The sequence below is a fragment of the Notothenia coriiceps genome, unplaced genomic scaffold (genome assembly GCF_000735185.1).
Source record: "Notothenia coriiceps isolate Sejong01 unplaced genomic scaffold, NC01 NC01_scaffold00013067, whole genome shotgun sequence".
Classification (NCBI taxonomy): Eukaryota; Metazoa; Chordata; class Actinopteri; order Perciformes; family Nototheniidae; genus Notothenia; species Notothenia coriiceps.
The window spans coordinates 1-24,108 of record NW_011345768.1 but is presented as its reverse complement, the minus strand read 5'-3'; the positions used below and the strand labels follow the sequence as shown (position 1 = coordinate 24,108).

Below are 24,108 nucleotides of genomic sequence, written 5' to 3'. Positions count from 1 at the left end.
GCTCAAATTAGCATTGATTTTCAACCCTGTTACTTTCAACCCTGTTACTATACTTACAGTAGAGTAACAGGGGTAATTCTTCATTGGAAAATATACATTTGATGCCGAGCTGGGCAAATCACTTTTTTTGATGGTTTATTATCTGTTTTTCCTAAATACATAAAAAAAGATTATAAAATAAAAGGTTCATTTTTCAAAAATGTTGGTGTCTAAATTGTCCTCCAATTCTGGAATGACCCAGAAAAAGCTTAATATTTAAAAGAAAAGCTTTAAAAAATGTATAAACAACAACATGTATAGCCTTGATGTCCGAGCTGAATAATGTAATAGTTGAATGGTTTCTGCAGCTGAAAATAGACTGAAGGAGTTAAATATCAGATGTAAGTAGTAGTGAATGAATATGTATTAGTAAAAAGGCTTGGGACAGCACCAGAATATTTTGACAGCAAACTTTTCGACTAAAACCATACGTTACCAATAATGTCTAAAATATGTGGAACATGTAGAAGTCAGTATGAAGTCTCCATCAGACCGAAAAGAATAGGCTGAGACAGTCTGTTAAAGTCCAGTGTGTTTGTCAGTGTTTGTTTCTGTACTGAGCACCTAATCATAACAAATAATCATAACACCTGTGTGAGCCCAGAGATCAAAGGTTTCCATGGTGAAGTGCAGTGATCGGTGAGAGGAGAGCCTTTCCATTGGTCTGAACGAGAGATAAACCTTTTACATCTGAACGTTTTGTTGAAGAACCGTAGCAGATATCAGTGAAATTTCAACGCGTGAAGCGTCTCAGGATCATGACGAGCGTCTGAGTGTGCTTTTTGTGTACTTTCGGTCAATAATGTGGCCTTTTTGGCAGATTAACTAAAGGTGTGCGGCTGCTGCTGTGAATAAATAGGCCTTAATGGAGACATGTTGAAAGTTGTTGTCACTTCATGCCCTCAAGAGGCATTTTGTTTAATGATTTAGCTTAATTTTTTTTATTTTCAAACCTAGGAGAGGTTTTCCTACGTTTTTCGTGAACAATTATGTCCAAGGAGTGTAGGGTTTGGGAATGATGGCATGTTAAACAAAAAAAATTGGGGCGAATTTAAAGCTGTCCTCCACTCTGTTTTGAGATCAAAGTACTCTAGACTTAACGAGCTGCTGAGAATCTGAAGAACGCCTCTTTACAAAACTAAGTTAAATATCTCAAAAAGTGTAAAAGATATCTCTAGCTGAAAGTATGTGGAAGGAGTAGCATTTGGCACACGGTGTAGTTAAAAGAGGATTTGAAGGTTCCTCCCATTGAGTTCCATGTTAAATAAAAAAAGAGTTTAAAAAGCTGAATATTTTGAAAAGTATAAAATATTTTGAAAAAGTATTCGCACTAAATATTTTTTAAAAGTATTCGCAATAATAAAGATTTGAAGAACTATAGTGGAATGCTGTGGCACAGCATTCCACTAATGAGAAAGCTGTAATTAATGGTAAACACTGGATTGGTCTTGGAAAATCGGAACCTTGCAAGCTTTCCTTTTGGCAGCTAAATTTGTAGCATGACGTCTTTGAGTTTGCCAAAAACCCACTATTGAAATGAGCACGTTGATCCTGAAACAACATATTGTGCAGTCTTTACACCATAAGACTTTAGGAACTCTCAACCAGTCACAGCAGGAAAACCCAGCTTCCTTTAGACATTTTTTCTACCCATTAGTGTTACTAAATATAGAAAAATATTTTGGATTCCCCCAAAGGTAATATCGAAACAGACACTGTAATTGACAGCCACAATTATCCCCCTGAGATTGTTTATTTATTTTTCAACACATAAAAGGATAGGCCAACTGAATGATTTTAAACTAATTGAATTTGACATAAAGGCACTCGATCGCCTTGCTGCTCCAACATATTTTATATGAGCCTTTGTGTTCGTCTGTCTTCTTCCAAAGGCAAAGAAATAAAACAAAAATAGATGTTATTAGAGGTTGCCAATCTTCTTGGCTACTTGTATTACTTATTTACGGTAAGCACAATAATGTCCTTACTATTATAGTGGTGATGATTCTTTGAAATAGAAACAGCTTGGTGGTGTAATGTAGTTTATGCTAGGCAGGATAAAGTTGACCTGTTTCTGCTGTACAATATCTTTTATTGTATGTTATTTGTTTCTGCAGGCATTAGTCTAAGTGCTCTCACCTGTCTGGCTGAGCTGCGAGGTGCTGCGGCTGCGTCTGGATGGCAGGATGGCGACAACACGTTGGCTGAGGCTCGAACGCCGCTTCTTGAGCCCGCTCCCCAGGCTCCCGAGCGCCGTGTCTGATTGGCTGCCGTCGGCGTGGTCCATGCCGTAGATCTCTCCGCTCACGCTGGTGCTCTTCATCATGTGGCGGCCCGATGCCCGCATGGCCCTGCTGATCATTACATGTCAGCCAAAAATAAGTTAATTTTATGTGAATTAATTAAAGTTAACATAAGTAAGACCACACAAAAAGAAAAGTTAGAATCTAAGGGCCTGTGTGCCTTTTTTGTGAGTGAGCTTATGCTGTCGTATGAAATTGGTTCGAGAAAATGTTCTGCCTTTAAACTACTTTTTCTGAACGCTTTGCCTTTTTACAGAAGCTGCTCCGAGTTGAAAATATCTCAACTTTTTAGAAAAGCGCTAGCGACTTAACTTGGAGGAGAAGCGTGTGATTGGACGTGTCTTTCAGAAAGAAAGTTATAAGAAAGAAGGGAAAGCTCATTTGTTTGAGCAGCCATCAGTAATAAGTTGTCCCATAGCCTTGCCAGCATCTTTTCTATCAGATAAAGTCTCTTTTCAAACACAGGTCCCTGGTGAGTGAGAAGGTGTGCGCACCTGAAGCGCCCCCGTGGTCTCTCTGACTGGATGGACATGTAGCTGGTGCTACTGATGCGAGAGGCACTGCTGGTTCGAGAGATGGCTGACACGTCGCTGACATCACTGTCTGAGGACTTATGGGAAAGGTTCTCACTGCTCCTCCTCTGGTCCTTGTAGAGCTGCAGGAAACACAAATGATGCTAAATGCTGCTAGCACAAGATACTCAAATACATGCACGAAGAATCAATTAAATAGACAAACTGTCAGGAAACTCACACCCCTTTTCCACTGAAATGAGTTCCGTTCTAGTTCTGGAGTGGGACGCCGCTGGTGGTCCACCAGCGTTAATCCTACCGTTTTCTAATGACAGCTGCAGGTTTAAAGTATTAATTCAGTGCCTGACTGTCGCAGAACCAAAGTCCCCAGATGCATGTTTCCCGAAAAATCTATATTTTCTGGTTCAGTTGAAGTACAATGTTTGACATTATACTGTAGCAAATAAGTTTCTCTCATATTTGATGGATGATGTTAGCAAAGCCACCAAAGGACAAATCAATAACAAGATTTCCAGCCTTGTTGCTACCAGTGTGGCAATTGGAGTTCTCTACTGGCTTATTTTACCTGTATATTTTTCACTTTGATCTTACTTGTGATAATCTGATACGACAATTATATTTATTGATTACACCAGTATCAAAATAACAACAGAAAAAGGGCTTGTGCTGCTGTTCCGAACGGTCAGTTCAGTTTTCATTAAAAGTATGGAGGAAACATATACTGTATGTATACTGTCTTTGTACACCTGGGTAATCAGCTCTACTGCTTGTAAAAACGCCCTTCTCTTCACCGTACTCGCCATGAACTGTTATTGCTCATGTCAATCCCACCTCAGTTTCATAACCCTGCAAATAAAGTGTGCGGTTCTTGGACCGCAGCCCAGTAGATTTTTAGTTCCAAATGCAAAACTGTTTTCTTCTTACGTGATATTTATATGAGACAAACCCTGTAACGCAAACATTTGGATTTTACAACAGAAAGCTATTGTAGATCTTTATCAGCCATCCATTCATCCCTGACATGTTCAGTCCATTTGTGCTGACAGTTGTAATAGCCTACTGTAGTAAGACAGCACTGACACGACGCATACAAAAAAGTGAAACCACTCGCATGCAAATGTTTGAAAGTCACGATATTGCCATTACACTGTTAGTTTGCTATACAGTAAATTAGAGAAAGGAAACCAGCAAGTATGGATTATACACTTCTGCATTCTTAAGGGACTACCCACTTGGAACCAATGTGTTTCGTTGAGTGGTCTTCCCCATAACTGTGAGATAATTTATGACTCAGACAGTAAATGCAATTCACTGCGATGCACTTCAGCAACATTACAGCTGAAGCTCACTGCCTGGAACCCTTATTGTCCCCATCCATTCCCCTGATGAGTTGCTTTTAGAGTGATAAAGCAAAATGGTGGCCCACCTCCCGTTTGTTCTTGAGGGATCGGTCCAGGTCCTGTTGGCTGGAGGTGGTGGCAGCTGACACCCGGTTGGAATGAACCCTCATCTGGAGCTGTCGAACACACTCCTCTGCTACCAGGACTATGAAATAAGAACAAACTCAATAAACTCAAACAGACACTGCACTGTAAAATAGCCCTGTAAGCAGAACTTAAACAGTCCGTCCTGAAAAAGCTTGGTTGCTTATCAGCCTGTGGACTGATTTCTGTGTATGAGTTGGGACTTTTTAGCCTGTAATCTCCAAAGGATGTGATTTTAATGCCTAGAATGATCTTCAGCTCCCCATACAGCGCCACAAGTGTGCAGCTAACAAAGCTAAATACTGTCTGAGGGGGATACGTTAACTGGCTAGCTTGTTAAATTGATTCGGTAGCTAACTTTATCCATGATACAACAAGCATGTGTTTTTATCACAAACAGTATTTTAGCCAACAGTAACCGTACAAAGCAAAAGAGCGATACTAGGCAGTAGCGGCATAATAGCTAACAGTAAACTAAACCAAGATTAGGTTAGCCAGCTAGCTGTTCATTGATTACACAGCATGGTTCTGTTGGGGCTGCTTCATAACATCAGCTCATAAAGTTATGGTAAGTAATAAAGTCATTTGCAGATGCTACAGTAGCTAGCAAGTTAGTAGGTAGCATCGAGCAAATGGGACCAAATTAAATGCAGGAACCTTACAGATTTTAGATACTTAAAAAGATTATGGCCACATGCAAACTTTCTTTTGAGATCTGACCAAAAGTGAATAATTGTTTTGAGTTTAAGGTCTGAATTCTGAGAAAAATGATAGTAAAAGTCATAATTCTTTTATCTCTGAATTCTGATTTGAAAGATGGAATGCTGACATTTCTTTTAAAAATTCTGAGTTTAAAGTTGGAATTCAGAAAGACAGTCATATTTCTGAGAAAGACAGAAAAAGACAAAATAATATTTTCTCTGAATTCTGAATTTAAAGTTGGAATTATGACAAAAATTCTGAATTCTTAGTTTAAAGTTGCCATCCAGAAAAAAAGTCAGTATTCTGAGTTTAATTTCACATGTGGCCCTGATTCTCTTTCATAGTACAGTTATTCTAAATATGATTGTAATCTAATGTTAAAAGCCGTGGCCTGCCATTTGCTTAACTGCCACCAAGGCTGGATAACAAATACGTACCTGCACATTGTGTGTCATTGTCAACGCTTTACAAGATGATGTACAAATTATCCGGCACTTAGACTTATACAGTTTTACACACATAAAAGCACTATACCTTGTTCTACGCTGCTGCTCTTAGGGGGGAGCTGTGGGAGCTGCCGTACTCTGCGGGCTGAGGAGGACGTCACTGAGGAAGAGAGAGACGCACCACCTTGGAGATGCCCCCTAACACAAAATAACGTGAAGGCAAAGCATACAGAAGGTGGGAGAGATGGAGAGAGATGGAGATAGGGGAGAGATGGAGAATGAACCAAAGCAAGGACAAAAATAATGAAAAAAGGAGAGAGAAAATCAACTTAATGTTAATATAAAGGGTGAACACTGTGGTACAAGGCAGGTCGGAGTTCAAATGTTTTGAGTTCTATACGGACAGCATCATTTTTGACATTACACTTGTTTGAACTTCACCAGAAAAAAAGAACAAAAGCTGAGCAAACAGCTGTAAACTGATGGAACCTGCTGTCTTAGGATGTTTAGATACAGAATGTGACTAGGACCAAAAAGAACTGCTAAAATAGTTTTACGAGCAACAACATATTCAACTGAAACTCCCTCAATTTGACAGTGAGGGATTCTGTTGCAGAAAGAGCAGCAAATAAAGATTGACACAGTGGAAGAACACAGAGCAAAGTTGAAAGCCTTCCAGAACAAATCCCACCATCTCTGCACACATCCATTCACTGGCCGTTTCTCAATTGCGAGGAAACTGGCTTCCAAGCCAATATTTCAAGGATACTACGTCATCGAGTGCTGCCGAAGGACTGTTCCAATCTCCAGCATACTTTGAATTCCACCGAGGCCGCGTCCTTGGTTTGGGGGTAATTTCGAGGCTGCACATGGGTAGACTTCGCGTCCTTCAAATCCCCACAACGCTTTGCGCACGGACCAATTTCCCCAAATCTGTGGCGGAAAATGTAAGGCGGGGCCTCTCATATGACGCACACCTGCACACTTGCTAGCCTGTTCCACTCGTAGTTTTCCGAATGCCAGGAAGGATTCTTGCCTAGCTTCTGAAGGAAGTGACTCGGAAGACATGTGCTACCAAGCAAGCATCCTCGCGATTGAGAAACGGCCACTGTGTGCCGTTCACACTGCACACTCAAGAACAAGGGTTGTTCAGAAAACCTGTCCCATAGTTCAGTCTATAAAAAGTAAAAAAAAATGTAACACATTGCTCCAATCATATCAACTGCATGTTCTTGAAAAATGTATAATTAGTCTTTTTCTTCCAACTTAATTTCGACGCACCAACAGCACTATTTTAACAAACATACTTTCAAAATTGGCGGTTTACACATAATAGGATAGAAAATGTAATTACTGCTGCAAATATATGAATTATGTTAAAAAAAATCATAATGTTGTTTGAGGATATATGAGGAATATTGAAACAAACCAAAATATTAAAAACAGGGACTTAGCGAAAACACAACACTTACCTAACAGCTCAGAAATGACTAGACTTTGAGAGTAAAACCCCACACATACAAAATAATAAACAAGCAGCAGAGCCCGAGGCTGTGATGTGGCAAAGACAGAAACACACACAAACACAAACAGGTAATCGTATGAATGAATGAGAGAGCAGCCATGTCTGGTTCCTCTCCACCACAGTGTCTACTATCAGCTGCCTCTGTGTCAGTGGGTTAGACTCAGGGCAACAGTTCAAGGGGAACCCCTTACCAAGGGGTAGCAGTGGGGCCTTCTTTCCTCTGGAGACCCTTAAGATGGATGTGGGCTGTATTCTTGTAAACGCATACAAACACACACACACCCACATTCACACAAATGCCATACAAACCCAAAGCCCCGTAATACAGTGTAGAAGCAGCAGCATGCAGGGGAAGAAAGATGGGATCGAGGAGACAAAAAAGCGACAGAACACATAAATAAAAAAAGTCATCCGAATCATGTGACATTCAAGTGAAATGTCTTGATGACTAATGGATGGATTGCCAATACATTTCGCACATGGCTGCTTTGCCCTCACCGGAACTGACTATCACCGCTGTTAGCTAGCTGGCTAGCTAGCCACGATCGTTAAGCTATAAAATTAACGGCGGCTTCTTTTCAATACCAGTATAGAGGTGCATGAGCGCTAGGGGTGTGTGTTAATAGTGAAATAAACTCACATATATAACTTTTATTTGTATAGTGTTGTGTTTACTGGAGCAACCAATCACAGCTGGTCGCCTAACTTCCTTTACATAGCCAAGATGGCAGTTGTTGAGAGTTAGAATTGTTCAGCAATCCACATTTAACTTTTTGAAAGCATCATCCCGGTACTAGTAATGCACTGCATTTGGCCATACCTTAAATTGTAAGTACAAAGGTAAGCAATTTCAGACAGCGTCTCTCTCTAAAAAGTTGTGTGGAACTTTCCAGAAACCATGAACTGTTTACCCAAAAAAACAACTGTTTAGTTTCTACAAAAACACTTGGAAGAAAGAAGCATCTTTTAATAGAGGAGAGGCTTGTTACAGTACCAAATGTAACATCAATGGCGTCTTTCTTGACTAAGCTGCAATGTTAGCTAGCTGAGCAGGAGCACGCTTACTTCTACTTTTCTGGGGGTAGTAGAAGACGAATTTAGAGGAGACATTGCTGTTGAGTTTTTAAAATGTGTCAAATGTTGGGCGTTTCGGGCAGAGAAGCTGAGAGGCATTTAGTTTTATCATATTGAAGAGAAGCTGACATCTAAAACGCTCAGCAACTCACACCAAGCCAATCTAGACTGATGAATAGCATTCAGGTTATGGGAAGAATATGTGTATTACATTTCTGCTCTATTTTTGATTTTGGGGTTAAACTGCCATTTTAATAACATACTTTTTGCTGTTTTGAAAGGCTACCATATACTTATTTAAAATTATTTTCTTGTTGGTCGTGTAATTTCAGGCTCCCGTCAATGCCCTGCTACACTAATGTTTGACATGTGCTGAGCCTACAGTACATGTCTTACCTGCCACTGATAGGGAGATTCCTGCCAAGAGTGTTACACTCGGATGTCTCCAGGGTCCGAGGCTGCCTGGAGAATGGTGGATGAGGAAAGGGAACAATACACAAAAGGAAAAAAAATTATGGATGGATGGATGAGAGGATGGCAGAGAGCCTGATGGAGGATACATCATTTAGATTTAGAGGAGTCAGACTCTGTCAGGGGGCTGTCATTGGCCTTACAAGTTTATGATCTGGAAAACAGGAAATAGGAGGCATGCTGTGATGGATGGTGTGATTGTGATATGAATAAGAGGTGTCACACACTCGTGCTTCATCTGTAACTGTGCCTGTGTGTGTGTGCATGTCAGTGAGTGTGTACCTCTTCTTTGTACTGAGGTGAATTAAAGTCTCTTGAGTAGGAAATAGCTTCCATATTCTCCAGTCATGGACATGAAGAGAAGATGACAAGGATGATACATGCACCAACACACACACACACACACACACACACACACACACACACACACACACACACACACACACACACACACACACACACACACACACACACACACACACACACACACACACTTCTCATATGAATTATGGACATCATGAGTTCATTGCTGAGCACTAAGCCTTGAAAAAGTGTGACTTAAAGACCGAGAGAAAAACGAGCACTAAGAAGCTGCAGATGCAATTCCTAGGACAAAAAGTACACCCGTAGAGAGGAAGCAAACTTAACAAGGCGGGATTCAACACAATAACCAGTACAATCTACTACGTTCAGAAGAGAAGAGCCAGTAACCAAAATCTCAAAGGCAGCATAGAAAAACAACATGACAAAGCTTCGGCAACAACAACCACAACCAGGGACGAAAACCTTGGCTAGAACTCTGCAACAAATCACAAACCAGATAAACAACACCCACGAGCAGAAAAACCAAGAAATACAAGCAACCATTGCACAATGCGAGTGACAAAGTATGAAACAAAGCTTGTTTACAACATTGCATATCGTGGTCACTTTCACTGTGTCCTGCTAATGAACCACAAACCAGAAGTTTTGGCGTTGCGACAGGAAGCTAAATTGCGAAAATAGTTAAGAGTAGCTTGTGATATTATCTTGTATTTGGAAAAACAATGTGAAAACCGAAATGAGCCCGCCTAGAGTGCTGCACGTGTATGGCCCCTGAGCGAGTTCAAGTAGTAATAGTTTGAGAGTTTTTTGGCTTTCTGGCGAGACTTAGATGAGAAGATTGATACCACCAGTGTATATTTTTTAAATATGACGCTAAAGCTAAGCGATATTAGCTTAGCCTAGCGTTAATTCGAGTAAACGTGATAGTCATGTTCCAGGTGACAATATCTACCCAAAAGTTCTTCCAAAGATTACCAGGTAGCACGATATGTTTTGTTTATTAATGCTTACCTTTAAAGGATCCAGGCTAGTTGATTAATAATTGTGTTGTCTTTATGCTAATGTGGCTAACTTTCTCCTGGCTGTTCCTTCATATTTAACAAACAAATATAAGAGTGGTATGAAACTTATAATGTTCACTAATAAGTGAACAAGCAAAAAAGTCAAACTATTCCTTTGAAAGCATTCAAAAATTTGAAAATCAGCCACTTTCCTTAAGTAATGAAATCCAACCAAAATGAGGTATTAATTTATTAGCTCTATGAGATATGATACAAGATAATGTCACTCACTACATTTTGAGAAGAGTAGAAAGATTGGAAAATGTAAGGGTGCCAATTCACAACCAGCTAATCAGAAATGTGAAAACGCAGCAAAGAGATTAGCGCTAGCTGCAAATACGAGGTAGAGCTTGACATCTGCCTAAACCTAATAATGCTAAGCCTAGAGGATAGGGTTAACCCTAACCCTACTGAAAAAAAATAATTAGGAATTGGTGACAAAACTAAACGGTTATTTGCCATGTAATAAGAAATTATCCTTTAATCGTAATTCATAAAAACACTTGGGTTTGGTTCAAAATTGGCATCAGATTTTTAGGCATTAGTCAAGCTCTAAGAGGAAGCGGCTGCGGTCCACAAAAGGGTACCTGTCATCTTCAGGGGAAGCATGTTGGATAAGAATCCTGGGACTCGCTGGACGTCTCCGGGGCAGGGAATGGGAAAACGATTTTCTACATGTACACATACAAAATATATCAACCATATGACCAAATCAGAAAGCCATTAGAACATCTGAAATCCATGCCATTTCATTACTGGGTATGAAGTAAAGTATTTTTGTGTCTGACATGGGTGCCCTTATTTTTTGGCAACCAGGGGGCAGCAAAATACTGACTTACAATCACCTTATAAAGTGAAAATAATGAACGTGTTAGCAAACATATGCCTATTTATACACCCTGCAGACATGGAGCAATATTAGCTTGCATTTAGAGTTTTGTCCACATAATCAATAAAAGTCCAACATTCCCTTCCCTTGCAGTTCGGTGTTGGTATCCACCAACTCTTCAAGGATATTCACAGGAAATAACTGATCCAACACAGTTAAATCTTAGTGCAAACATTTGTTGTATGTCTTTTCCTGTTGATCCAGAAACATTAAAAAACTGTCCTGGCAGTTGCATGTAGATTTGTTGCCAGAAAAAAAAACATCAGAAAACCTACATGCAATGTCCAGGATGAAGATGAACGGAGGATAGAAATACGATTTTTGAGCAACATCTTCTACACTGTAGTCACACTACAAATGTATCACTTCCTGGCTAGTGTGGACAGGATGGATGATTGCAGGGATGAACAACTCTGTCATACATAAAGCATGTGATGATTGTCATATAATAAACTTTGATAAATTCAAGCATTTCCTTCAAGGTATTATAATGACATTGTGGATAATGGTTGAGCAGGAGAGCGTTCATTTACAGTTGCTTGAAAAAGACACTGGAAATAGTTATCCAGGTTGTTATTATTAAGAGGTGAAGCTCACAATGTAGACACAGTGGTGAAAGGGGGATTCCACTGAAGGCCTGGACAGTGTAAAACTAAGCAGCATGTAGTAGGCTGGTTGGTGAAGTGATACCTCTTGAGATACAGTCATTAGTTAAAGTGTACAAGAAGAGTTGCACCGACTCTGTTGTCATGGGGGAAAATCATTAATGGAACAACATTTCTTGATAGTGTTTCTTCAATGATAAGAAGATTTGAAATTCTCTCGAGAGAAGAGTAATTCTAAATACAAAATGTAATGTTCTTATAAATCTGCTAATTCATCGTTGCACCTTCATAGACGACATTGTGGCAAAACATGGGAGCTTCAGGATGAAACACCAGATTGGAATAACAGGCGTAGTCCACACATAAGGTATTTCAAAAAGAAATGTCAATGTTTTTTCGTTTTCCTCGCACTCAGAAATTGCCTTTTAGGTTACTGAAAATAGAGCTTTTGTAGAACTTCTGCCAGGGTTACATTTTCAGAAACTGATTTTATTGTTGACTTGTAGAAAGGGAAATCAGAGTTCTTGGCCTGTAACATGAAATGAGATGAAGTGACATCTTGTTTTTGAGGTGTCCAAATAAGCCAATATTTATCGTGTTAATGGACGTGGCAAAAATAGTGCTGCTTCTAGTTGACAGGGTTTTTTTGGAGAAAGATGGACAAAATATGGAAAAAATATATACCTGTGTGAGTCTGGACTAGGCCAGATTTCTGTACAGCCATGGGGTCTTGGTAGCGTGAGTAAGGGGGAAGCTTAATCTTCAGTTATAGTTGGACAACTCGGATGGAAAATAATTAGAGAGACCAGGAAAGGTAGAAGATCGACTGGAGCACTACAGGAGTGTGTGTGTGGGGGGGGGACAGAGGCTGGTACCTTTCAGTCTCTGGTGAGGGGGCATGATTGTCTGGAGTCAGACAGTTGGCGCTAGCGCTCCTAACCCTGTCCAGAGAAGGCTGCAGATCACTAGAGGCACGACAGCACAACATGCCATCCAATGGAGGAGGAGACAGGAGGAGAGGACAGAAACAAACACAAAGAGAAAAACAATGGACAAACAGAAATAAATGTATTAAAATAAATCTTGTTAGGGTCCCAAAATCATAATGCTTGGATAAAACCATGGCTGGCGTAAGTCGTGATGCTGGGGTAAAGTGGAAACTTGGATTTTGATTGCAAATAACTTTTCTACAGCCTGGCATGGCTTACACTTAAATGGCTACCCATTCAATTATAATCTGTACGCATGTATGTGTGTGTCTTACCTAATGGTCACCTCATCTGTGAACATTACAACGCGCTGAGTAATGGAGCTGCGTGTTGCCATGAACATGTGCGATCCCACAACAGAGCTTATCTTTCGACATGCAGGCAGCGTGGAACTAGTCACAAAACGAAGATTTCAATAACAGCATGCATTATCAAATGAAACAAAATAAAGCAAAGAAAGCGTGGATTGTAATCTGATCTGTGAAGCTCCTGCTGTTGCAGAACATACTCACATAAAAGGAAGTCCCCAGATGTAAGCAGATACGCTAACTCTAATGTTGGAGATGATTTACATTTACTACGACAACATCATTACGTGCTTCTCCACAGGTATAGGACAAAATCACACTGGCACCACAAAATGTATAAAGGACTCAGTATGCTTCAGACAATGTGCTTGCAGAAACGTTGGTGTTGAAAACAGGATATTGGAAGGGTTTGATCTTCCTTTGACAACTAATGTACACCTGTCACCATTACATTACATGTTACTTGTTAGATGCCCGACAGGAGCAATTTGGGATGAAGTGTCTTGCCTAGGGACACAACGACATGCTGACCGCAGCGGGTTTTGAACCTGTGCGAACACCAACGCACTAGTCCACTGCGCCACAGCCTCCCTCGCCACTACTGTGTGTGTTCTTTCAGATCATGCACTGTTCCTTTGAGAAGCAACTGTCCAAAAGTGTGCCCAGTTAACCTTATTTCCCTAAGTCAAATCTAATAGAGAGATTGGGCTGGACAAAAGGCAATAATGGCAGATGTTTTGGAAGGAATTATCTTTGGGTTACCATATATGGTACTATCATAAGATCACATGAAAGAATGCATCTTGCCAGGCTTCAAGTAATATACCAACAGTGTTTTAAACCAACAGAATCCTGTTATGAGCTACTCGCAGCCCAGGACATGGTTTATGTGGAAAAGAACATCTTAAAGGCCACCGCCAAATTTGATTTTGGCGAAGTGAGACTATGATAGACCTGATTGGCGAATGGTCAATCCAATCCCTGCTAAGTATTATTTTGAAGGTTGCTGCCCATTTTTAAACAGTTTCCCATGACGGCTTCTCAATTGGTTCCATGAGACAAAGCATCAGGCAGCTCTGGTCCTGGAAGTAAAAGTCTCATTCATTTTTCCATGGACAGATTTAGTTGCTGTTGCTTGAGGTTAGGTCTCTCTGGGTCAGCTTTAGATATACATATATTGTTTGTTGTATCAGCATGGTTCCAAAGATGCATGGCTATTACTAGTATTTGTAGTTCTTGTCTGGCTTGCCGAACTGACGAAGAAAACGGGATTTAACTTTAAATATTTAAGGCTGGTGAAACATCATCCTATTATCTTGCTCCTTTTTAAATAACATTAAGGAGATTGTTTAAAGACAATGTTGAGATAGGAACACAGAGCAAAACATGTTATGTGCACTTTGTTTGTTTGAAGCATACTGAACCCACGCCTATGGACTTACCTGTTGGTGCATTTGTGGATGCCGTTGAACATAAGGGGCATCCTAGGTGGCAGTGTGTTATTGTGCCTAGTAGATCTTCTGGTGTTAGCATGCATGCAGCAGACAGAAGTGGGAAAGTGGAAGGAATGGATGGAAGAGGAGAAAGAAAACACGTCTGTGGAACTGTTTGCACAGATAGAACGTTTTGTAGGTCAAAAAGGTGCCAGCTTATCCAGTGATTTTACGCATTATGTTGTAAAGCTTTTTTTAAGGTACGTTTATTATTATTTCACAGTCGTCTGATATGTTTCTTAACAGTGCATTTCTTGCAAAATCACTGGCTAAGCTTGTAGGTTTTTGCAGTGTAAGCGAGTGCAGCTACAGCACTACATGACAGCATACAAGCATCAAAAGTTGACTCATCTCTACTGACACACTTAAAAACACACACCTCCTTTTAACACATCAGTGTGTGTAGAAAAGTGGTGGAATGTAACAGGTTTATTTACTCAATTACTATAGTAGGTAAAAAAATTGCGGTATCTGTTCATATATTATTATAAGTTAAGACACCCAGAATGAGTTATTCCAATAAACCCCACTTTTACTTGAATTGATGAACACATTAATGTATCAATAATTATAATACAATCATTTAAAATACATGATCCTTAAATGAGCCCCCCTGCATAATATTACTTTTATAGTATATACAGTATAGTGATGCTTAAACTTTTGTACTTTTACTTACATTTTAAATGCAGGAATTTTACTTGTAATAGAGCATTTTTACACCTTAGTATTTCTACTTTTAATAAAGTCAATGATTTGAGTACTTCTTCCACCTCTGGTATACAAATCTGAGAGGTATGGTCTTATAAGTGGACGCTTAAGTGGACGCTTCTAATGAGACATAAGGATGTGTTCTTAAGCGTGTAACTTACCTCTTTCACTGTGTGCTCAAAACACACGTCAAACCCACGTACGTATACCCAAATATTAAATGACAAGTCTTTATATCTCAAACTGTATTACGTTATGGGAACAGATTGCAGCCCTTCAGAGGGAATAGCAGCATGCCAAGGATGAGACACAGTTGGAATGCAAAAGCATGGTCCTGTAGTGTCCTCTTGTGGATCTGAGGCAGCAATACAACTAAACAACTAGCTCAATGTGATCTAACTGTATTTCATTGCCCCAAATAACGCTTCGTTAAAGTGACAGTACAATCTGTGCTTCCTTATTCCTCACATTTTCCACATGGCCCAAAATTATGGGGAAAATGATGAGTCATTGTCAAGTCAGTGATCATGTTATATATTTGTCTTACTGTCAACAATGTGTATTCCACTGACATGTATTGTGAGTGCATCCATACCATAATGCATGTTAAGTAAGAGTAAAAAACATTGACAGTCCAGCTCACTTTAAATAGAAGTCAATGGAATTGGTCGGTATTCTAAAAAGCTTCCTCAGCATTTTGATTATAAGTTAAAAATTATTTTCAGGGTCATGTGATATGTGTCATGTCGGGCACGCACAAATAAATAAAAGCAAACAATGATGTCCTACTATTTAAGTGCATTTTTTCATTTACCTACATGTTTTTAGTTTGTTAAGCTGTTAAGGATTGTTTCCATGACTATTTGCCCATCACTGATGTTTTACTTGATGTCCCTATTTTTTTTCTTCATTATCCCAGAGTAGATTACTCTGTGCATTGAGCTCCAACTGTGAGACAACGTCCTTTATTAACACGATCACGCACTTTATTAAAATATGTTCCACATACACCATCCCTCTGCCTCAAATACAGATTTTTTTTCTTCCTGTTGAAGTAATGTCGGCAAAAAATTGGATATTTTTGGATTTAAAAAAATTAATTCAAAGCGTCCTGCCTAATTTTTAAAGATTATCACTTTCAGTGGGAATCAAAATGTATTTAGGGTTAAGAACCACAGGCAGGGAAGTTGAGTGTTACAGTAGTGTGGGATAGAAGGAACTAATTTGTGGATTTAATGCTATTTGTTGAATATAATACAAATATTGTCTATTACCATCGTGTTTAATGTAACTTGTTTTGTTAAATGCACATTTGAAATGACAAACAATTTGCACTTACAACAAAGTAAAAGCTTTGCTTAAAGTTGGATATGTTCACACTCTTTAATCCCTTTCTAAATAGGATTGTAAGTGATGGATTCAACCCCTGTTTTTTAAGTCAATTGCACAGAGAGACAGTCTGACACACTACGCACTACAACATCCATGTGATCCAGAACCCTGAATATAAACAACATGTCGTGATTGGCCAGTTTACCTGGTGTGGAGGCACTCAGCACTTTTGCCTCGCATTGACTGGTGGATCATGATGACCTCACTGTGGTTACCATGGGAATGGATGAAACAAAATCAACAACAGTCAAAAAAAACAAGAAGAGCACAATGAGAAGAGGGTGAATAGGAAAGACCCTGCCCAGATTGCTATAAACCCAACATGCGCACACACACACACACACACACACACACACACACACACACACACACACACACACACACACACACACACACACACACACACACACACACACACACACACACACACACACACACACACACACACACACACACACACACACACACACGACACAACACACACGACACGACTACTACTACTACTACTACTACTACTACTACTACTACTACACACACACACACACTCTCTCTCACTCCCTCCCTCTCTCTCTCTCTCACACACACACACACACACACACACACACACACACACACACACACACACACACACACACACACACACACACACACACACACACACACACACACACACACTCTCTCTCTCACTAACACACACACACACACACACACACACACACACACACACACACACACACACACACACACACACACACACACACACACACACACACACACACACACACACACACACACACACACACACACACACACACACACACACACACACACACACACCTGCGCAAAGACACACTGAAACGCCGCAATTGTTTCCAAACAAAGCCATTTGTCCCAACACGCTCAAGTAAATACATACATAATTACACTCAAATGCACCAAATGCAGTTTTGAGGCACTTAATAAGAAAAAAAAAGATAGGTGAGAGAAATTAAATTGTGAATTATTTTCAAATGGCAAACAAGAGAACTTGAACTGTTTTTTTTAAATAAAGTTGTAGCAAATCTCATTACAGCAGTTCACACTCAAGTAGAAAACAGATTCAGCGGTCACAGATTTGCACAAAACTCTGCTATCTCATTCAAACTGCACAAAAAGAAGCAGTCAAAAGTAGATAATATTTATATTTTATATGCCAACCAAGCAACTCTGATGACATTTGGTGTCGTTAAATGACCCACAAGCGACCTGTCGTCTCACCTGTCATCCAGGTACTCCTCCTGCTGGTGGCGACCTCTGGCAGAGTCGTAGTGACGGGTCGGAGAACGAGAACGACGAGTGTGAGGAAGCTCATCATCCAGACTCCTGAAAAGAAGGAGGCAAGGAAGCAAGGAAGGAAGGAAGCAAGGAGGAAGGAGGGAAGGAAGGAAGGTTAGTGGTCAGGAGGTTTGCAGCAGAGTCTTGGCGCGGCTCATTTGTCCGGGCCAGTAAAAGCAGAGCTGGCAGCACTGTGTGTTCTGTGTCAGACTTTTCATTAGTAGATGGACTCTGTTCAACGGCTTCCAACAAACTCTGTCTTTCCTCCCATGTTGCTTTTACCTCTTAGGAGTGACCAATGTCTTCCCATCAAGCAGATTTTTGTAACCATTATTAGTCAACAGGCCATGGCACCCACCTCTTAAGACTAACTGTTTAAATGTATTTAAAGTGTTCAAAATATGTTTTGTGTTTGGATAGAATATGACCGTTTGAATGATACAAATCAGCAGAAGAGAATTGGATTATGCATTTAATAAATCAACCTTAAAACATTTTTTTTGTTGAATACTAGATTCTGATTTTGAACATTTAGCAGTGTGCTCTTTTTAGATAGCAGGCCGCTGCTGGGGATAGCAGACTTTTTAAACAATATAAATGAAATTATAATTACAAAACTGCTACTTTGCAAAAAATTGTATGTATAAGGTACCCTATGTATTCAAATAGTATTCTGTACATTTTATATTGTGTGTTAATTAGATACTCTATTGAGATATGTATTCTGTGTATATGTAATGATATACTGTATGCTGTTTATTTTGTATTTGATTATATTTTATATTATGTTTAATTCAAGTGCAAAGACTTAAAAAATGCTGGGGTGACAAAACAATTTCCCAAGTTGGGATGAATAAAGTCTATATCTATCGATCTTGCTATGGACCTGAATTGGCGCTTATTGGCGATCAGTGATGCCCTCATTTTATGTTAGGTTCCATTCCATTCATGAACAGCTTGCTGCACATTATCCCTTAACAAACTCAAACAAATGAATGTTTCATTGGATAATAAAACTGTTTAAATTCTGTCTCTCATGTCATCCTTTCCTCCTCACCTCTGGGCGGGAACGTTGGGGGGCCGTGATCGGATGCGTCCCTGCTCCTCACGGTGCGGGGACACCGAGCGGGAGCGTATGTGATGGGGGGGCATCCTCTGCTGGTCCGGCACCTCCAGGGTAGACGCTGACTCCCGCTGCCTCTCCCTGCCACGTCCCTCAGCTGCTGGATGGAAATGGCACACACACTCATAAGTAAATGTCCAAGTAGGTGTCTGGATTATGGTTTACTACTCTAATCATAATGTTACAATAACCATATTGTACTACAACAGGACAGTCTGTCTCAAGTCTATTTAAAGATGAGCCTATACATAGAACTGTAACTTTCTTTGGTGGTGTAGCAGCACAATTATCTCTGAAGATGAAAACATTCAAACAGAGGGACTGATCAGCCTTGAAGGGATCTTTGGGACTGTGTCAGGCTTTGTTTTTGCTCTCGAGGTCACTTGATTCATTTCCAAAAGAAAATCACCTCAAAGCTCACAGCGGGCGCTTTGTTTTGCTTTGGAAAGTTCTACAAAGGTTTTTCATTTATTCCAACCATTAAATTAAAAGAAAAAGTTGGTTGAAGTAGTGTGATGTGTTTTTTTATCCCTTCTGTGGGAACTCATTAATGAGCGACAAAGTAGTTTCAACTGATATAGTGAGGTGTTACTAAGAGTTAACACTCATTATTTTTTATACTTAATGTTAAAATTCCATATGTTGTAATTCCACCAGAATTTAACTGAGGGTATTGTACTATAAAATGCAGGATCATTACGGTTTTCTTCCCTTTAATACGGAATTTGGTTCAATATATAGGGATTCGGATTGTACTTGTCTGGGTCGATACTATATAATAGAAGTAAATAACAAAACTATTTTTTTCCCCCATAAAAGTCACCAAAAAGGGAATGTATATTATTCTTAACCCTCCTGTTTTTTTCGGGTCAAATCTGACCAATGTACTACTTTCATCAATCATAACTTTTTTGTTTTAGATTCGATTGCATTAAGGCTTTATGATATCCTTCACAGTAGACATTTGAACGTATACAATTGCTGATCACCACTGTCATTGAATTTTGGATGATTTAGTCAACTTTCTAACACCCATGGTGTTCCTGGTCAAAAATGACCGCCATAANGAAATGTAAAGGGTTAACTAGAAAATGCATTTCCTGCAGAAAATGCGTGCCTGCATTTTCAGCTAAATTCAGCCACAAATGTTCACAGTTTACAGCATTCGCACGCATTTTCTGCAGGAAATGCATTTTCTAGTTAACCCTTTACATTTCACACTTTTTCTCGTCAACCCTTGTCAAAAGTATTGTTGAAAGTCTAAAACAGATATCCTACGGCAGTCATTTAGTTTGCTCTCTATGATCTGCTCAGTGACCAGCAAATCGACTGTGATTGTATGGGAAGCGTCCTCATGTCTTACTTTGTAAATATGTTCTTGAAAAAAAGAGCATTACCATCAGTGCAAACCCCCTGAATAAGTAAATGTTTATCATTTTTAAAAAATGAAATAAAAGCCCTCTTGAATCTTGTATGATATATGTTGCACACTTGGACACAAAAGGGAGTGCGTGCATAACTTTAAAATACATTCCATTTACTTTGTTCGTTCTGTAAATCACAAACACAGCACTGCATACTGTCAGCTAGGTCTTATAAATGATGCCTTTACATCTTCTGAGTCTCACCTATATGACCCCTGACCTGGCCCTGACCCTGTGTGAGCTTTGCTCGACCCACTAAATATAAAAGTTGGTATTGCACATGAACATATCAGAAATGACCGGTCAATTTAATACAACAAATGTGGGAAAAACGAGTGATTTTGCAATATAATACAATTAAATGTCCATTGACGTTGCACTGCTAGGCAGTAAATTACTCTGGGTTCCACACATAGAGCTGTCACATGTTAACTTGTATCACTGATTGCCTCAAGAGTTGCTTTTGATAAACAAATGCATCAATGAATGCATTTCTAATATCAAAACACACATTTACATACTGTGAAAAGAAATACACATTAACAAGTTACTAACACTGTCACCATTTACATCTTTATATCACTGTTGCTGTTGTTTCTGATGATGTTGTTTATTGGCTTTGTTGTTGTTGTTGTGTGTGTTATTTCAGAGGCGGCGGGTAAGGCGGTGGAAAGACAGAAAGGTAAAGCAATAGTCAGTCAGACAGACAGACAGACAGACAGACAGAAGTTTGACATGTATTGTTTGTTCATGAGCGATAAGCATGGTAGCGTATTATGTAGCAGGATTAGGTGTGGTACATAGCAGCAGTTAAATGTGACTTCCCTGATTTATATTCATGAATTTAATACAGGCAAGTACGGAAGAGGTTTAGTGTCAAATGTGAAAAACTGACTTTCACTTTGGAGCTCTGATATTAAAGTCAGAATACTGAGAAAAAAGTCCAAATTCTCAGATTTAAGTCAGAATTTCTTTGGGGAAAAAAACGGAATTCTGAGATTTATTTCAGAATAAAAGACTTGCGGATTAAAGTCAGAATTCTCAGAATAAAGTCATAGTTCTCACTTTAATCTCAGAATTCTGAGAAAAAAGCCAGAATTCTCAGATGATAGTCAGAATTATTGGAAAGAAACATTTGAATTCTCAGAATAAAATCTGAATTTGTAGAAAAAAGTTTAGAATTCTCAGATAAAATTAAGATTTCGGAAAAAAAGTCATATGTAACAGCTGTTAAATTTGACTTCACTGATGTTTATTTAGAAATCAGTTAAGATAGCATCACAATGCACTTTTAAAAGTTTTAGGGGATCGAGATGCAGACAAAGAGCCTTAGAGAGAGAATGATAGATATAGTAGAATGGGAGGGATGAAACCCTCTGTAATGGTCACACATGCAGAGCACACAGTGACATGTGTTCTGCTTTTAACCCATCCTAGTACCAGGAGTCTAGTACTAGGAGCATTGGGCAGCTATTGTACAGCGTCCGGGGAGCAATGGGAGTGAGAGTGGGGGGGGATGTCCGGTGCCTTGCTCGGCAGGGCAGGAGGTGAACAGGGACCTCCATATTTAGGTCTATTCGGGTGACTTGAACCGGCGACCCTACATCTCCCAGTCCAAGCCCCTACTGACTGAGCCACTGCCGGATATAGAGAGTTGTAGAATAGCTCTGAGAGACCTCCTTCCTGAACTCTGTCTCCGGCACGCTTCCTTACTCCACGCTTCCTTACTCCACCCTCTTCTGTCACCACAGTATTCAGATCTTTAAGAAGCCTGATATCAAGATCATTTTATCAAAATTCAAAACTGTTGCAGCACACATGTCATATTTGCCTTTACATTTGTATCACTTAACAAACCAAAAATAACTCACTTTGAAACACTGATTTTCTTTTTGACTTGGCTATGTTTTCATGATAAAAGATAGGCTTCTAAGAAGATCTGAACTCCCTCTTTGAATACCAATTTTCACTGTAAGATTTCTTTAGTTTTACCTTTTCCATCCCTGCCAAACACTAAGATTGGGGTAGTGACTAAGCCACGTTATCTTCCTGAAGTGACCTCCCCACCTAAATGATATTCCCTCCTATTTTAAAATGAATTTGAACACAAAAAAGTTTTTTAGCTTTCGTCTAAATGGTAATTATCTATCACTTTGAAATGTTGGTGAGGTCACCATGGGGTATTTATTTGCATGGGATGCATATTGATGCTTATAGTTATCAGGCATGGCAGACACTACCTAGAATTGATCATTAAAGAATGACCAAGATGAAAATAAGTATTCTATTGCAGACCTGAGATGCCTTAAGACAGCCTTTAATAAAATGTCATATGCAAAGTCTCATTGTTTGACACCTCTTTCTGCCTCAAAAGCTCCAGCAGGTAAAAAGGTGGGTAAGGGTGCCAGCAGCAGCATCCAGAGGAGCGTGGAGACAGGCATGGCGGTGGAGTACCCGCGGGGGGGGTCCACCATGAACCGGCAGGCCAGCAGAGAGTCCACTGACGGCAGCATGAACAGCTACAGCTCAGAGGGGAAGTACGTACACACACAGAGCGCATGTTGTCAGGACTGTATTAAAGCACAAAGTGTCTGAGATAGTATGAAAACATGTTAGAAACGTTATTGTGAAAGCACAAGAAAACAGGAACTTGACAAAAAACAGCAAAGTTAAGGATTAGGGCCGCATGGGAATTGTTTTTGAGATCCCAGAATAGTAACGTTACTCTCAGGACTCTGATTCAGAATGATGAGATTTCTTTCAGAATGCTGACTATTATTTCAGAATTTAAAAAAATCTCAGAATTTGACTTTTTTCTTAAACTTTTTTTTGTATAATTCTGAATTTAATCTAGGCGAAGGTTTTTTTCTCTCAAAATGTCCGCTATTATGCAGTATTCTGATCTCAGAATAATTACTGCTTTTAAGGAATTTAACCTTTTTTTCAAAAAGCTGACTTTATTCTCCGGATACTGACTTCTATCTAAGAATTATGTGTGTAATATCAGAATCCTGACTTTTCTTAGAATTCTGACTTTATTCTAAGCAATCAGACTTTTTGCTAGTATTTGATTTTCTTTCTCAGAATAGTGCCTTTAATCTAAGAATTCCGACTTTTTTTACATGTGACTTTTCTCAGAATTCCTACTTTAATAGTAGTAGGAGTGTCGTTGCAGTGCTTTTGCATTGGAGCTCTGTCTTTGGTGCCATTATGATACATTCAAAGAGGATATTATTATAATGTCTTAGAGAGTATTATTCACATATAGCTTGTTTGAAGCAGACTTATGTGGTTTTCAAGTTGAACCACTGCACACCCGAGTAGCCCAAAACGGAACTAAAACGGAACTAAATTCAGTGGAAAACGGGTATTATGGTGCAGGTTCTGAGTGACGAAGTAGGAATTGTTGATTCATTTGTGTCTGTGCGTGTGTCAGTCTGATATTCTCAGGTATGCGGTTGGGGGCCGACAGTCAGTTCAGTGACTTCCTGGACGGGTTAGGCCCCGGTCAGCTGGTGGGCCGACAAACACTGGCCACGCCTGCCATGGGTGAGTGACAGCTCAAATCCACTGCTAATTCCATAGCCTGCATTTCTCTACTTGCAATACGAAAACTACAACTATCAGGTTCTGTTTTACATGTCAAATATGTGCATGTGAACAGGTGATGTTCAGATCGGTCTGATGGATAAGAAAGGCCAGCTGGAGGTCGAGGTGATCAGGGCACGAGGCCTTACCTCCAAAGCAGGCTCCAAATCTCTCCCAGGTAACACAAACACACACACACACGCACGCACGCACGCACGCACGCACGCACGCACACACACACACACACACACACACAGGGATATAAATACAGCACATCTGCCTCATGTCTGATATCACAACCGAACAAGTC

The 24,108-nt window shown here is 39.7% G+C and overlaps 2 protein-coding genes across 2 annotated transcripts in view; one reads left to right on the top strand and one right to left on the bottom strand.

Moving 5' to 3' along the window:
• Positions 1–18,881, bottom strand: part of LOC104947787 (regulating synaptic membrane exocytosis protein 1-like) — a 31,096-nt gene extending 12,215 nt beyond the window's left edge. The window contains exons 1-11 of the mRNA XM_010773882.1: positions 18,721–18,881; positions 17,607–17,711; positions 16,495–16,554; positions 14,196–14,273; positions 12,332–12,421; positions 10,550–10,633; positions 8,503–8,568; positions 5,596–5,705; positions 4,302–4,420; positions 2,837–2,997; positions 2,179–2,393 (exon numbers count right to left, since the gene is read on the bottom strand). Of these exons, the coding sequence (XP_010772184.1) occupies positions 2,179–2,393; positions 2,837–2,997; positions 4,302–4,420; positions 5,596–5,705; positions 8,503–8,568; positions 10,550–10,633; positions 12,332–12,421; positions 14,196–14,273; positions 16,495–16,554; positions 17,607–17,711; positions 18,721–18,815 (1,183 nt within the window). The 5' untranslated portion in view covers positions 18,816–18,881. The remainder of the gene's footprint in view (positions 1–2,178; positions 2,394–2,836; positions 2,998–4,301; positions 4,421–5,595; positions 5,706–8,502; positions 8,569–10,549; positions 10,634–12,331; positions 12,422–14,195; positions 14,274–16,494; positions 16,555–17,606; positions 17,712–18,720) is intronic.
• Positions 18,882–20,616: 1,735 nt separating this feature from the next.
• On the top strand, positions 20,617–24,102 carry LOC104947786 (regulating synaptic membrane exocytosis protein 2-like). The gene is made up of 4 exons (XM_010773881.1): positions 20,617–20,892; positions 22,585–22,747; positions 23,647–23,759; positions 23,875–24,102. Exons 1-4 carry the CDS (start codon positions 20,811–20,813, stop codon positions 24,087–24,089), a joined length of 573 nt encoding a protein of 190 aa, XP_010772183.1. The 5' UTR covers positions 20,617–20,810; the 3' UTR covers positions 24,090–24,102.
• The last annotated feature ends 6 nt before the right edge of the window (positions 24,103–24,108 follow it).